The sequence below is a fragment of the Hypomesus nipponensis genome, chromosome 6 (genome assembly GCF_054491055.1).
Source record: "Hypomesus nipponensis isolate SF chromosome 6, ASM5449105v1, whole genome shotgun sequence".
NCBI classification, from domain to species: domain Eukaryota; kingdom Metazoa; phylum Chordata; class Actinopteri; order Osmeriformes; family Osmeridae; genus Hypomesus; species Hypomesus nipponensis.
The window spans coordinates 17,180,001-17,195,050 of NC_140366.1; the positions used below are offsets into that span (position 1 = coordinate 17,180,001).

General features: G+C 43.9%; 1 protein-coding gene across 1 annotated transcript in view; it reads left to right on the plus strand.

Moving 5' to 3' along the window:
* The first annotated feature begins 2,894 nt into the window (after nt 1-2,894).
* klhl29 (kelch-like family member 29) overlaps nt 2,895-15,050 on the plus strand; it is an 82,635-nt gene continuing 70,479 nt past the window's right edge. Inside the window, exons 1-3 of the mRNA XM_084700290.1 lie at nt 2,895-2,937; nt 3,081-3,160; nt 14,374-14,521. Of these exons, the coding sequence (XP_084556416.1) occupies nt 2,895-2,937; nt 3,081-3,160; nt 14,374-14,521 (271 nt within the window). The remainder of the gene's footprint in view (nt 2,938-3,080; nt 3,161-14,373; nt 14,522-15,050) is intronic.

A 15,050-nucleotide genomic window follows, 5' to 3' on the forward strand; every position in this document is an offset into this window, starting at 1 on the left:
CATCGACCAGAACATAATTTTTGTTACTTATGACCTTTGACAGCTAACTCAATGTATTTGTATTTTTTATGAAGCATGGACAATAGTTAGATCTTGTAAAAAAATAAAGCTAAAATATATATTTAAACGTCTTATAATATCTTTGTCTGTGAAACATAATTATCATTATCCTCTCTGAAGCTTTTGTCATGTCATGTGTCATGAAATTGATGAGGTTGCGAACCATCTCTCTTTTTTCACGACACTAACATTAACAGTAACCAAGAATTTACATAAATGTTTTCAACATTTCTTTTTTCTTAAAGTGTTGCTGAGCATTTTCAGATTGTGTTTTGGAGTCAGATTCAGTTGCCCTTGAAAGATCTAGGTTGAGGTGCAGTTACCAGAAAATGTTTTTGTCCTTATAGCTTAAGGCACAGACTTCTGATTTAACTTGTTCAAATGAATGGTATTAATATTTATTACATGATAACCCCCCCCCCCCAAAAAAAAAAAAAAATCAAAAAAAAAATTGCCATTGTTTTTATCCAGATTATTTAGTTGTGTATTATGTGAGGTAGAAATGTGACCAGAAATCTCTGGATGTGTGACCTGCATATTTCCTGCGCAAATGAGACATGTTAAATGATGCGCCAGAAGGGAAATGAGTCTTTTCAAGCAGCACACACTGTTCCGATCATCACAGATAACCAAGCTGGAAGGCCAGGGACCTAATTTAAGGGCTATTTACCGTACACCAGGCGTTCTGGAGGGTCGCACTCTGCTACAGACATGGGCAAAAAACGAAGGAAAAGGAAAGCATCATCAAACTGGAGCATGAATTAACATTATGATCATTTATTTACTGAGGTTGCCATGATATGTCTATCAATAATTAATTGTCTACTGTACAACATCAGTTCAGTGGTATAGCAAAATGTTGCTGCCTGTCCGTTTTCAGAACCTTAGGTACATCACAACACAAACAGCAGATATACTAGATTCTAATCTATACACAGTAAGGTTCACTGGCAGTGACTAAAAAAGAAAAGATATAAAAAATATCACCAGAGCAAAACTTTTGTGTGAATCACCATTCATACAAAAGAGTTTGTTGAGTAATCAAAGCCATAATCCTAGATAAGCATTGGAATGGGACGTGTCACTATACAGAGAGAAAGTGTTGTCATATTTCAGTGTTTGGGCTTAGGGGGTCACCCGCCTCACAGCTGCTGTAACGATGGATGTTTAAACGTAAGCTCTCGGTCTTTATGGCCATGCTTACTCCATCTCCAAGCTCTTAAAGCCGCAGTCTCTGTCAAACCCTGTCAGAGACCTTGTCAAGCAGAATGACAGTTTATATCTCTGTGTGGTTGAACTGTCTCATCCTTGAGTAGCTTTTGGTTTCTGTAGAACTCAGACCTAGTTGTATTCTCCTGCCGCTAAAGCACATTCTTACTCCGTGATCCTTGCGAGGACCTTTCCCGTCGTGAATGAGACATGACCACCTCACAAGCGATGTCCTTGCGGTGTTGAGATTTTCTGGCGATTCAGAAGTAATTGTGAAGTGTAGATTAACAATCAACTGAGAATAAAAGGCTGTGCTTTAAACTGACCTACAGTTGGAGGACATGTTAAAGTGTAGGACGTGACTGTGGACGAGATTGATTTGTTCTTCATTCGGGTGTGTATGGGGAAAGGCTTCAGAAAAGTGAGACGTGAGGCTCAAGCGTGTCTCTGGGTGGTGGAGACCGTAGCAAAGGGCCTTCTCAACCTCTCACCAGTCAAATCTGTTTAAAACAATATTAGCTGTAGGGGAATAAAAGCATTGTCCAATGATTGCATTCTCATAGCTGTATTATCAAGTCTTGCATACAAATGTAGCTGCACGATTAAATTATTTTGGGAGATATTGCCGCTATTAAAGTTGATTTGACAGTGATGGAGGTTTCGTGTGAACTCTCTGAAATGCTGACTTTCAGCTTTTGCTAAACGCCCCATGCAGGACCCCTCCTTTCTCTGCCAGACTTATGGTGCACTTGACTCAGAAGAGACTGTCTAACAATGAGGAACAGGAACTCTTCCTTTCTTCCACACTCAAATATACGGCCTCATTTCATCAGCTTAACGACCTCATTTAAACAGGCCTAATGACTCTTGCTAATGTCCAGGCGTAGCTGTGAGATTGTGGCTATTCTCACAAGCAATGTCCTCTGCATGCCTATTGTATATCTCCATTATGAGGGCTCGTCTCCATGGAGAACACAACCTATTTATTGTGCTCCGGGAACACTGCAGATTTATGAAAAAGGCACTGGCCTCTCATGTGGATGTCTCGCCTGGTCGGTTATGACATGGAGGGCACTTACAAGGAAGTGTTTTCTCAGTTTTGAGTTATTAGCATTCGCCTCCAAATACCAAAGGTATATTGATGTGTTCATATTTCTTCAGTTTTCTTTCGGACCCCCTTTTTGTGTATCGTTGTGTCCCAAGTGTTAAAACTTAATCATCATTGATCATTGTCATGGTTCTCTGCAGGTCTTCCAAAAAAACTGTCATTATGGGTTCTCACTGTCCAATAGAATTATTCTTGAGAGCAACAATGAGTGATGGAAAGGTCAGAAAAATGCAGCTGAAATCCATTTTGACTGTCTGGTCTCTCACAGCGTCCACAGTGTTGGAACGGGAGTTCCGTGAGGTGTCCACAATTAGACCTAATAGTGCCATTAAACTGGCTCTCTCTGTCACACAATGACACCTTATATTGGCTCCATCGTGCCACCCCCCACCCCCCCTTATTTAAGTCTGATGGTTTCCCTTAAAGATTACAGAAAGAAACCCCACCAGGCACCTTCGACTGGGATCAGTTGAAATAAGGGACAGTTCTCTGTGTCAACCCAAATCGATAGGCAAACATGGACTTCCTGATGTCTGCGTTTGGGGCCGAGAAGCCGACTGGTACAGAGAGGGGTGTAAAAGCCCATCCTCCCTAATATGTGACAAGAAATCAATGGTGTCTGATAGGAACTCAAACCTGACAGCTCAATAAGCTTTAGGAGGAGGATACCCTGTCCTGCACACCCCTTCCCTCGCTTCCACAGCGTATTTCTACAAGAGACTTAGCAGACTCGCCGGCTTCCAACTCACAGATTACACTGCTGTCAACACATCCACAGAGAGGGTAGGTGAGGAGAAGCATGGGCGCACAGCACAGTTCTTGTTCCTCAGAGTGCTGCTGCCTTCTCAGAAGTGGTCCTGGATGTGTATTTGAACACGCTTTGCAGCCCAAACAAACTCTTAAATGTATGTTTTTTTGTTTGTTTTTTTGCCATATTCATGCATGTAGTGTAATGATATTCTATGAAGAGTTTCTGCACTTCATTGAATTATAAATAGTAGGACATGTCACTGCATGATCATTTATTGATGCTATGCTGCATCCTGTTACTGTACATGGATCCATGTGAGATGATTTGTGTGTGTGTGTGTGTTTGTATGTGTGTGTGGTGTGTGTTTGTATGTGTGTGTGTGTGTGTCTGTGTGTGTGTATGTGTGTGTATCTGTGTGTGCGTGTGCATGTGTGTGTGCGTGCACACGTGGGATTAGTCCCTTGAATTTAATCAATTAAAACTGTTTATTGCTCTCTTATTCAAGTCAGACGGCAACATTTTATCCCAGAGTGCTGTCACTCCATTCAGTATACCTTTTAGACTGAAATTGTATTTGATCTACAATGCAATTAAAATCTTAGAGAAAATTGCACTTAGTGGCCTTGTATGCAAAGCATCTGAAGGATCATGAAGGATTTAGAGAAGCGTCACCGAAAAGAGAGAGTACCAAAAATAGTGGTCCAAAGTGATTGTGTGTCTGCCTATGTCTTGGACTATTTCTCACAGCCTTTAGAGAGTGTGTTGATTGCCGGCATTGAGGCAAGGAAACAGGTAACGGGAAGATCTGTGATTTTCAGCAGTTTGTAGATTAATGGGAAAACAAATGGATGCCCAGCAAGTCGGATACACTTCTCTCTCTGTTTTTTTCCTCTTTGATAGCACTGCAAGGCGTTAAGTCATTCCGTACAGCACCTCACCCCTGATAGTTTTGAGCCTAGCCGTTTGTGCTCCACCTTGCACCGGGAGGGTGGGGCGCCAACATGGCCGAAAACAAAGAAACAGGCAGCATGTTTGTACACATTGATTTTACCGTCTCCCAGCCACGCTCCAGGCTTTCTGAAGGCTTCTTTGGGATTTCTCCTCCATTACCGTATAGAAGATATTGACCCTTTGCATGTTTTAGATGTTTTACTGTCAAGAGGTCTTTATCAATGGATTTTTTACTGTGTTCCTGTAGAACTGCAAGATTTTATTCGGCCGGGCTTATTTCTAGAAGTGGCTGTACTTGCTGTCATAGTATGACTTGAAAGACGTGAGGGAAAAAAAACACTTACGAATGACCCTCACAATTTGAGAGCCAGCAGTGCATTGACAGAAGCATTGGTGTCGGCAAACTGGTTTTCTGTATTCTGCAGAAAAAAAGAAGTCACACGTCATTTTAAAGTATTTTCTGTGGAGCTGTGTTCATTGTAAAATGTGGAACCGCACCAGAACGTTTTTACGGCAATGGTATTGAAGTGGGGAGGAAAAAAATAAATAGATGGAGCAAAATCATAACACTCAAAAGAAAACATCTATATTTTACCTGTCGTTCGAGACCCTCCATTCAAGATGTGGACCTTGAAATGAGTTTTTCCATATGGATAAAACCAAATTAGCTTAACAAAAAAAACTGTGTTGGGCCATATTGCTGGCTGCACATTCCTGTTTGAATGAAAGAAACTCCCTTTTTTAAACAATCCCCTCTTTATGAGTAAAAACAAATCTAAATCTTCACCAATCCTCTCTTGTTGTTCACCTACTGCAGTGTTAGTGTACTAAGGACCCTCCCTTAGTTTATCCTCCCAGGCAAGGCAGTAATGATCCCAGCGTGTCTCTCTCGTGTAGCCTCCCTCTGGCTGCGTGTCGGCTAGACTCTCCCAGTGCCGGCAACACCTTGGAGCTGTACCACAGGGTGCCTAGCCATCGCTTCGCTTAGCCACTGACCACTTCATCTTCTGGGATAAAAGTCTGTCTTTCATCCCCCTCACACACCCGGGGGAGCTGGAACCCATTCAGCCAGACCCAACAAAGACTGACTTGAAAATGGCCACCGAAAAAAAAAAAAGACTAATGTTTTAAGAGGATATAGTTTGGCGTAAGTTTTTTTTTTTTTTTTTGGGGGGGGGGGGGGGCTGATATATTCACAGGCTGTCTGGTACAGCAACACGGAATCTCTAACGAAGGACATGTCAGGGTTCCTTCCTGCAAATCCATCCGCGTATGTCTCAGATTCTCAAACAACACTTCTATTAATGAGGCCTGCCATCAGCGGTCAGACAGTCGGCAGTTTGGCATATCAAAAATGAAATATGGGAGACATTTGTCTGCGCCCTACCTCGACTGGAACACACTCTCTGTAGCTGCTGCGATGTGTTCAATACATGTCGGAGAGATTATGAGTTGAAGAGTAACGAGAAAGCTAGCTAAGAGTAAGGAAAGCTGCAGCACATGCTGTAAGATACGAATGGCTAGATGTGGATGATATTTTTACTTTTCTCACTATAATCAGGGTTCGAATTACAGGGGGGCTTGGGGGGGTTTGCCCCCCCTAATTAAGACTTGGACCCCCCCAAAAGAGGTAAAAACCACAGGTTGGGGGGGTCGATACATTTATATATCATTCTTACCTGTTATCGTAAATATTACTTTACGCCCTGGAAAAGAAGTTGACCCCCCCCGATTGTCATTGTATAATTCTCACTCTGACTATAATGTATCCGGTATTGATTTACTGTACAGATAAATAAAGTAGGTTCTGTTAGTCTGAATACATCGTTCCTCTGATGTCCATTACATTTCCCGTCCTCAACACAGTGAGAGCAGAATGTCAGTCTGGACTGGTGTATTTTCATTGTGACCTCAAGTCTTTTGTAAGCGATTTGGCTGGAAATATGACATCATCAGACAGTATTTCCGAGCAGGCGGATTCTTGTTGTTTACGGTTGTTGTCGAGGCTGCCTCTATCCTTGTGTGACTGCTTATTCTCAGAGACTGCCTCTCTCTGTCTGCCCTGCTTCCCCCCTCGTTTGCCACCACCACGGACTGTGCAGCACTGAGCCAGCCGCAGCTACACTTCATTTCCGAGGGGCTCGTTTTTCTTGGCGGATTTCTTCTGTCTTGTCTCACAACCCCATGCTTATTTTAAAAACTAGATTCGTAATCTACGACTCGAGTCACGACTTCCCCCCCCAAAATAATTTGCTTGATTGAACTTGCCTTTGTAGTTTCCATAATTAATATTCAGCACTGTAAGCGGAGGAGGGCCTGTGCATTGTCACCAGCAGCTGTGTCGGCTGTATTGAACAGAGGTGGGAGTGTTTGAAATGGCTTTTAAATTGAACAGGAATGAACTTCCCTGTCAATTCCTGGAAAACTCTTGCCCACACAAACAAACACACCTCCACCCATTGTTCTTAACATCATAGATGTGTGTTTTTTTTTTTATGTAGATTGTTGCAGCAATGAGAGTACTCATTTATCATAACAGTTCTCAGCTCTTCCTGTAGGACACTTCTACCTCTTATGGAAGAGCTGTCCTGAATGTCAGCTGTACTGATCACTCTTGTCCATAACAGAAGCGCTCAACTTGGCCTTTCCCTTCATTATCAGGCAGTTACAAAATAATCCCCCTTTTAACTCTCTCACTTGGGACTGCAGAACCCATATTCATTCCATGTTAGATTTGAAAAGAGAATTGCCACTGTTGGATAACCAGAGGGTTTGTCCCTCGCACACTGCTGTGGGTATTGTACCATCTCTTTGTGTTTGTACACGTCTAGACTTCCTCCCTCAGCTTTGCTCAAGCAGAACCATAAAGTCGCCTCTCGGTCCCCATGGCTACAATTGTGACAGGCGCAGGACATTTGGTTCCCAATACTCTCGCCAAACATCAGCCGAGGTCAGGGCCTTGTGATGTCCCGAGCCTCTCTCTGCCCGCTGTGAGGGTAGGCCGCGGACACAGTGGCCCACATGATGTCCTATGGGAGGCGGTCTTATGACGCCTGGAGGTCTCATCAGACCCTCCGTCCAATCACCGGCCCCTCTCCCCAGAGCCCGACTGCTGCTGCTGCTGCCTCCTTCAGCCAAAGCTGCGGGCTACTGCACAACCACCGAGCAGCCCAAACCTAAACAGTAGCGTCTCTACGGTAGCACATGCTACAGGCTCCAAAACAAGGAGAGTAGCCAAAAACAACCCCAGTGCTCTTCAAGGAGTGGACAGAGGGAATGTTGGAGTGGGCGGTGGACGTGGCTCCCGAACCACCGGGCGGGCACTCATGGGATATTAGGCCGGGTTTCCAGGCCTCGGCTTCTTACTGAAGCCTGTCGGCCGCGCCGGCCCTGACCGCGCTCCTGTTTTCCGGAACGTGTGTGCTGATGCGGAGGGCACCGAGCTGTCCAAGTGTCTTAGCAGGAATTTCAATGGAAGTGAAGTCCGTTCCCCTTCAGTCGTTTGCCCGGGGGGGCGGGGGGGGGAAATTAAGCGTCTCTACGTTGACTCTCTCTGCAGCGAGGGTGAAAGATCTCCTCCAGGCTTTGGTTAGCTGTGTTTGTATATATACAGTGTATATATAATATGTATTATATACGCAATGTATAAAATATATAATTTGTCTGTCAAGGGGGCTCCCTGTTGGGGGTCAGTGTTAAGCGAGGGTACAGGGGGAAGGTAGGTTGTGCTATGAAAAGACCAGGTTATCAATTTCAGTTCCTCTACATCGCTTGGCAGCCCTCTAACAATGCCATGCATTAGAATAAAGGGGCCGGAGTTTGAATGAGCTTCATTATGAATTCATCCTTCTAAATCCCAGTGGCTGTGATGCAGGTTGTATGCAGGTTGCAGCCTAAAGCCAGCATTGTAACATTTAATGAACAAGTCCCTCAACAGGATTTCATAAACATACATTGTTGTCTTCTTATACAAGTATGATAGTGTTTATAGAAGTACAACATCTTCATCAGTATCTTCTGGATTACAAGTTATTTTCTGGTAAGGGCAATGCGGTACGATAAAACTAAAAATAAACTCGGTGGTAGGAGCTGCTGAACTTGATCAAGTTAAAACAGATATTGTAGATTCCCTCAGCACTGTGCATTTGCTACCGTGCTGACAAGGAAAACAATATCTCTGTTTCTATTCTCTCAGTCCAGCAGCCTGCTGTCAAATCCAATACTCTGCCTGTCCACAGCAAAGCGCAGTTCGCCATGTTAACCACCACTGCATCTTAAAATGGCTCCCAAAATGGCGAAATTGTCTCTTTGTTTACGAGGGAGATGCTCTGCTTAGCCACAGTCTTGCAGATTATCTACAGCTTCCCCATGCGCTCGCTCCACCATTCAGGACCATGAAGACGTCAGCCCAGAACAAATGCACCTCGCATTTAGGTGTCTTGGGGTATTCACACAGAGGATGCAGCTGTGTAGGTGAATGGCGAGCAGAACAAGACTCTTTGCAGGTTGTTCCTTTGCGTTCGCCGTGGGTCATCATTCCACGGTGGGTCCAGGCTTCAGTCGGAAGACCCTTTAAAAAGGTTGGGCTTTTTCTTTCCTAGAAGAGCTGAAAATGACATGTCAGACGAGATGATACGAGCGTGTATGATGGATGGGTCTCTCTCCCTCTGCCCATCATCCCCCTCCCTCCCCGTCACCCTCTCCTTTTCAGACACAAAGCGTTACCTCCATCACTCTCCGCATTTCTGCTACATTCTCTCCGTCTCCCCCAGACAGTGCCTGGCCGAAGGGAAGAAAAACCCTTTTCTGCTGGAGTTAAATTGCATTTCCTCGCCTGCACATACAGTACTGTTCCCCGTGATTTGTTTATGGTGTGGAATCATAATGTGATATCACTTTGCTGGTGCGAAAAATAAATAAATAAACTGCTACAGCTACAGCAGGCGTTGTTGATATTTAGATTACGATTCAATTTGACTACACGGATCTCCTGAGAGATGGGGTCCGATCTTGTAGGTGTAATGCCGCATCATAGCTCGGGTGCATTTAAATCTAACAATAACGGCCACCACAAATGGTGCCATAAGGAACCCAGCGAGTGTGCTTCGTGTGACTGTTTGGCCATTCATTAATTGATAAAGCTGTCTGAATCAAAACAACAAGGCTTCAACACCCCTAGCTCGATTACCATGGCAGCCAAGCAATATTACAGAGAGATGGCGATGCCACCAGCCTGCGGCCAGTTATTTCCTCCTTGTCCATAAAAAGGCGTGTCACCAGTGGAACACGCAACCTTAAAAGGCAGAACGTAATAAACCGGTGTAGCGCAAGGCAGCTCGCTTCACGGTGCTATCTCATTGTGTCTGGCAGTTCCGCTAATGACATTTCATGAGATTAGCTTTTCACAATAGTATTGTTGCTGACCTGTGTGTGTGTGTGTATGTGTATTTGTGTTGTGTGTGTTTGCATTATCCCTCTGCTTCAGTCTCTTTTCTCTCTCACACACACACCTCCTTACACAATGAGTCAGTCCCTCACTCTCTTGCTTTCCTACTAATTTCCCTTAAACCTGTTATTAAATCTCACAGCAGTTTGTTGATTTGATCAGTTTGTGCTGTGAAGTTTTGGGCACCATGGGGACTGCAGTCTTATAGACATGCCTGTCTCTCGCTCTCGCTCTCGCTCTCTCTCTCTCTCTCTCTCTCTCTCTCTCTCTCTCTCTCTATCTCTCTCTCTCTCTCTCTCTCTCTCTCACACTGAGTTGAGTAATAAACTGATTTCTCAGGAGATCCTAGAACTCATCTCACGACTGGACAGCCATTTCTTAATACCTCAATCTTACATGCTTTCCCCTCGCTCAAACATTGTGTGTGTGTGTGTGTGTGTGTGGAGGTGAGGCTGGATGTGTGGGTGTTCCTGTGTGTCCCTGGGTTCACCTTTCATCAGGTTTTTTTAAAGAGTGAGGTATTTTATAAGTCCCAGTGTATGGGTTCAGCAAAAGTACCTCTGCAAACACAAAGTCCTGTTTGTTTGGACTGTGATAGAAGGCCAGGTCTGGTTCTAAACAATCAATGCCCACAGCCTCTATTGAGGGGGAGGCTATTCCCATGGCAAGCAAAGGCACGGGTCTTTGTTCTTGCAAAAACATACAGAAGTATGATGATTCAGTCATGTTAGTTTGTGTGTTTGTGTGTGGCTGTGCGTGTGTGTGTAAGAACCCCTGTTACTGTCTGGCAGAAGCTTCATGACACAGCTCAGAGGCAGTTGGGTAACCATAGCGACAATTATTTGAGTTTTGTAAGCCACAGTAATGTGCAATTATTTTGTGGACAGTTTGCACTGTACTTACAGTTAGTTAGTTAAACTCTATGTATTCATGTGTTTGTGTGCGTGTGTAGTGTGTCTCTGTGTGTGTGTGTGTTTGTGGGGAGTAGACCTATTATCAAAATATAGTTAATTAAAAAAGAATTACTATATGTACTATGAGTGTGTTGTACATGGATTTGATACATCAGGAATCCAATAGAGAGCTGTATGTTGTCCTGTATGTAGTTCGCACTGGGCTGCAGGCTGTGGTAGACCTTTATTCTGAAGCAGACTGCCACAGTAGATTTGTAATGAAACTTCAACAGAATGCTTGTGTTTTTCTAGATGCACTAGATGAATGCTTGGAGTTGTTTGACAAGACGTGACCTAATGTTCAGTACGTGTGCACGAGTGTGTGTTGGGATGTCACCCGGAAAAGCTGTCATTTTTAAGAGTTGCAATATAATAAGTATGGCTTGTGTGTGTGGGTGTTTGCATGTGCAGATGCTTGAGTTTGAGGTTGTGTGTGTGTGTTCCAAAAGTGTGTTGGAGTGTGAGTGTGTGAGGGTTTTTTTCACTGTGCACCTGTACTCCGGAACCTTCCACATACGGAACAGAGCTGTTGGTTTGGTCAAAATCCCCAGCCAGTCACAAAAGAAAAAATTCTCATCTTGGCACCCCAAAAAATATTTTTCTGTCTTTTCTTCCCCCTGTTCCCTTTCCACCGTTTTTTTTCTTCCTGTGTCTCCAGCTTGGTTTTTGTGGAGTCAGAGGAATCCACCTGCCGGTCAGTGATAATGGGAGGCAGGGGAGAAAGGGACCGACACACGCGTGACGACAGCAAATCCTATGCTGCTCACCTGCCTGCGGATACTCTGCCATCTTAATAATCACACTATAGGGGCTGTGTGTGAGAGTTTGTGTGTGTGTGTGTGTGTGTTTGACATTTCAGAGCTGATCGTTTTCAATTATAATAATTTTCATTGACATTGTGATGATGACAGATAGCGGAGAGTGCCTGTGCTGTCAAACAATGTCCTACGGATCCGCTCTTAGGAGATAATGACAAGGGAAACGATTCTTTTGGGCGTATTTTAGAGATTATTTAGACGGTTTAGAGAGCCGGAGTCTCATTGGGGATCTCACTGCAGAGGAAAGGCAGAACGTGGGTAACGGAGGAGGGAGGAACAGCGTTGAAGGAACTAAGCTCTCATTACGGTGATAACTACTGCAGATCGCAGACAGCAAAACAACTCTCCTCAGAGAAACGGAGCCCTCTTTTTCCTCGGAGCGTTGTTAGCTCCCAGGTATTAAGAGCTGATGTTTTCCATCAGTCTCAGCTATCTCACTCTCCTCCTGCCTAAGCTGGATTGTGTTCAGCAGTGTACTCCAACAGCAGCTGGACATACTGCAACAGACTCAAGCCTGGCAGTTTGAGCTGCCCCTCGATGCACACTTCGAGTCAGAATTACTACTGTTGCTATAAGATATTTTCTTATCTACTTTTGCCTTGTGAAGTAAGACTGTAAAATACATGTGCATTCACCAAGCATGTGGCACTTAAATTAACTTAAAGTTGTCTGATATTCCCTGTACTTACAGATCTGTACTATCAGTAATAATTGCTTCAGCAGTGGCACAGCGATACATCTTATAGAAGGCTGTGATAAAGCCACATTTCAGGAGGATGGGAATTTCTCAGAGATGGGAACCATCATGTATGTAAAGCTACACATTCATTCAAAACAGCACTGGTTTGATTGTGCATTCAGCGAGCCGGACAATCATTGAGTTGGAGTCTGGTTAGAAGGGAGAACGGTACGTGGTCTGTCGATGCGTCTGAGAGAAATTCACGATGGGCAGTTTGATGAAGTGGAGGTCAGGGTGGATAATGGAATGGAGGGAGGGTTGAGAGCAGGTGCAGACAGGTCTGGTGACTAGGTCTTTTCTATTAACTCAGAAGGCTGGCCGCGATGCGACGTTGACCCACCCTGCCCAACCGCTCCGTAACCTGGGTCTTAAACCCTGCCTCCCTACTGGAGATACAAAGGAGCAAATATTGCTGTGGGGTCCGATGGTGATTGACCCTTGTGTTTTCATCAGGTTGGGGAGCCCTGATAACATTCCTCCCTCCGCCATCGGCAGAACATATTGGACGTCCTGTGCTGACCTGTGCTGTGGCAGCCAGCTAGCTCAAAGTTGTATTTGTTGCAGATGGGTTTAATCCCAACTCTCACACTGATATCGCTGCGGTTTTCTGAAGGCCATTTTTCTCTGTTCCTCATCTCTGCCTGGAGAACAGGTTTCTTCAGTTTGAAGGTAAATTGTTTGAAATCAATATCAATGCTTCGGTAACACTTTATTTCGATGGTCCGTCGGTTAAAACGCTATAGGTTATCAGTAACTTCTCAGTAGCATGTCAACAATGTATCCGTGTACATTCAACAAAACAGTTTCAACAATGTGTAGTTATGCATTCAACTAACTGTAGAGTATCAGGTGTATTTCAAGTGCTGATCTACAGATTTTACTGGAAGTGTCTGCTGACTTTCAAAGCTTGTTTTCATACTTAACAGCTTGTAAATACTAACGAAGAAAAGCACATTATCTTTAGTTGAGAATCAATACATTGTCAACAGACAGTAAACGTATTAGTTAACTGACAATTAGTTGAATTTTGGTTTTAAAAAAAATTTGGAAAGTCAGCAGACATTGTGTACAATATGTAGATCAACACTTAAAATGCACCTGATAGTCAACAGTTAGTTGAATGTATGGTGCTTATCTGTTGAAACTGTTAAATGTCAACCGATAAGTTGTTGACATGCCACTATATAGCTACCTAAAACTTAGTGTGCCAACAAGTGGACTATCAAAATGCAACACTCAATCTACAGATAGTTAGTTGAATATTGGTTAACGACCTGTTGAAAACAAGCTTTGAAAGTTAGCAGACACTTTTAGTGAAATCTGTAGATCAACACTTGAAATGCACCTGATAATCTACAGACAGTCAGTTGAATGCATAACTACATATCTGTTGAAACTGTTTTGTTGAATGTAACCAGATACATTGTTGACATGCTACCGAGTAGGTACTGATAACCTATAGCGTGTCAACAGACGGACCATCGAAATAAAGTGTTTCCAATGCTTCTGTTGTGTCAGGCTTTAGGTCTAAGGCTTTCCTTCACTTTATAAACATTTATTCTGAGAAATCCACCCATGCAGGGCAAAGGTTGCACCACACCACGCAGTAAGCCTGCACTTTACGCCTAATTAGAGCGTTAAACATTATATTTGAATAATAACATACCATAGGCTCAATCTATATGATCAAGTGCTCTTGCGAATGTAGTCAGTTATTCTGGGCCTTTTGTGAGATTGCAATCAGCATCCTCACCAATTACTGCAATCAGAGTTCTCTCTGCCCTGTGTATCAGACTGCTTTCTCTCACGCCTGGTCACAGTAGGTCCCTGAACACTTTGGCTATCAGCTGATCAAGCGCCCGTGTACCGTGTTGCGTACACGTGTACGTGTTCACGCGTCAGCTCACTATGCTCCCGTCTACACGTGTTCACAAGTCTGTTTCTGGACTCACTGCGAATTGTTCTGCTTGCCAAGATCTAAAATCTTAGTTCTGGAAATATAATATTTACTATCTTGTTTCCAAAATGACTTACTAGTTTCTATCTTTTAATGTGTGGTATATTCTTAAGCCTACTTATTTTTAGACTGGAACCAACTTATTTTAAGATATATTGTTGGGGTAAAATTATCTGTCCATGCAGCAAGATAATTTCACTAGTATTAAGTCATTTTCTGTTCATTTCTTGTATTTTAGCAGACCTTTTTTTGCAGTGTGGCTATTCTCCTTTTCACCTCAGCTCAGCTTTAGCAGATGCTTTTGGAGACGGGGGTGTAGATGAAAGCTTGGCTGGTGCGTTTGCCTAATGTGTTGTTGTTGTTGTGTTGTGTGTGCTGCAGGTGTCGGGGCTGTCTCCTGGAGAGAGCCAGGCCCCGGGTCTGCTGCTGGCCCCGGGGGTGCGGTGGGGCCAGACGCCCATCAACCAGCTCACACCCTGGGAGACAGACGAGCCCCCCAACAAGCAGCACCGGGACAGCGAGCCCACCGGTACTAGCGCTCACACACAGACTCACGCACACAACATGCACACACACACAACATGCACACACACACAACATGCACACATACACAACGTGCATACACACACACACAGACTCACACACACAACATGCATACACACTCACACAACATGCACACACACACACAGACTCACACACACAACATGCAGACTCACGCACACACACAACATGCAGACTCACGCACACACACAACATGCATACACACACACACAACATGCACACACACACAACATGCACACACACACAACATGCACATGTACACAACATGCACACACACACAACATGCACATGTACACAACATGCACACACACACAACATGCACACACACACAGTAATTTATACATGTACAGTATGTTTGTGTGTACACATTCTTATCGGTTATCATATTTAGCACACTGTAGACACAGTAGTTATTTTGTCGTTAAGAGGTAGATCAAATCAAGCTAGCAGCAGTCCGTATTAGCATTTCAGGTTTTACACAACTCTCAAAGTTCTCT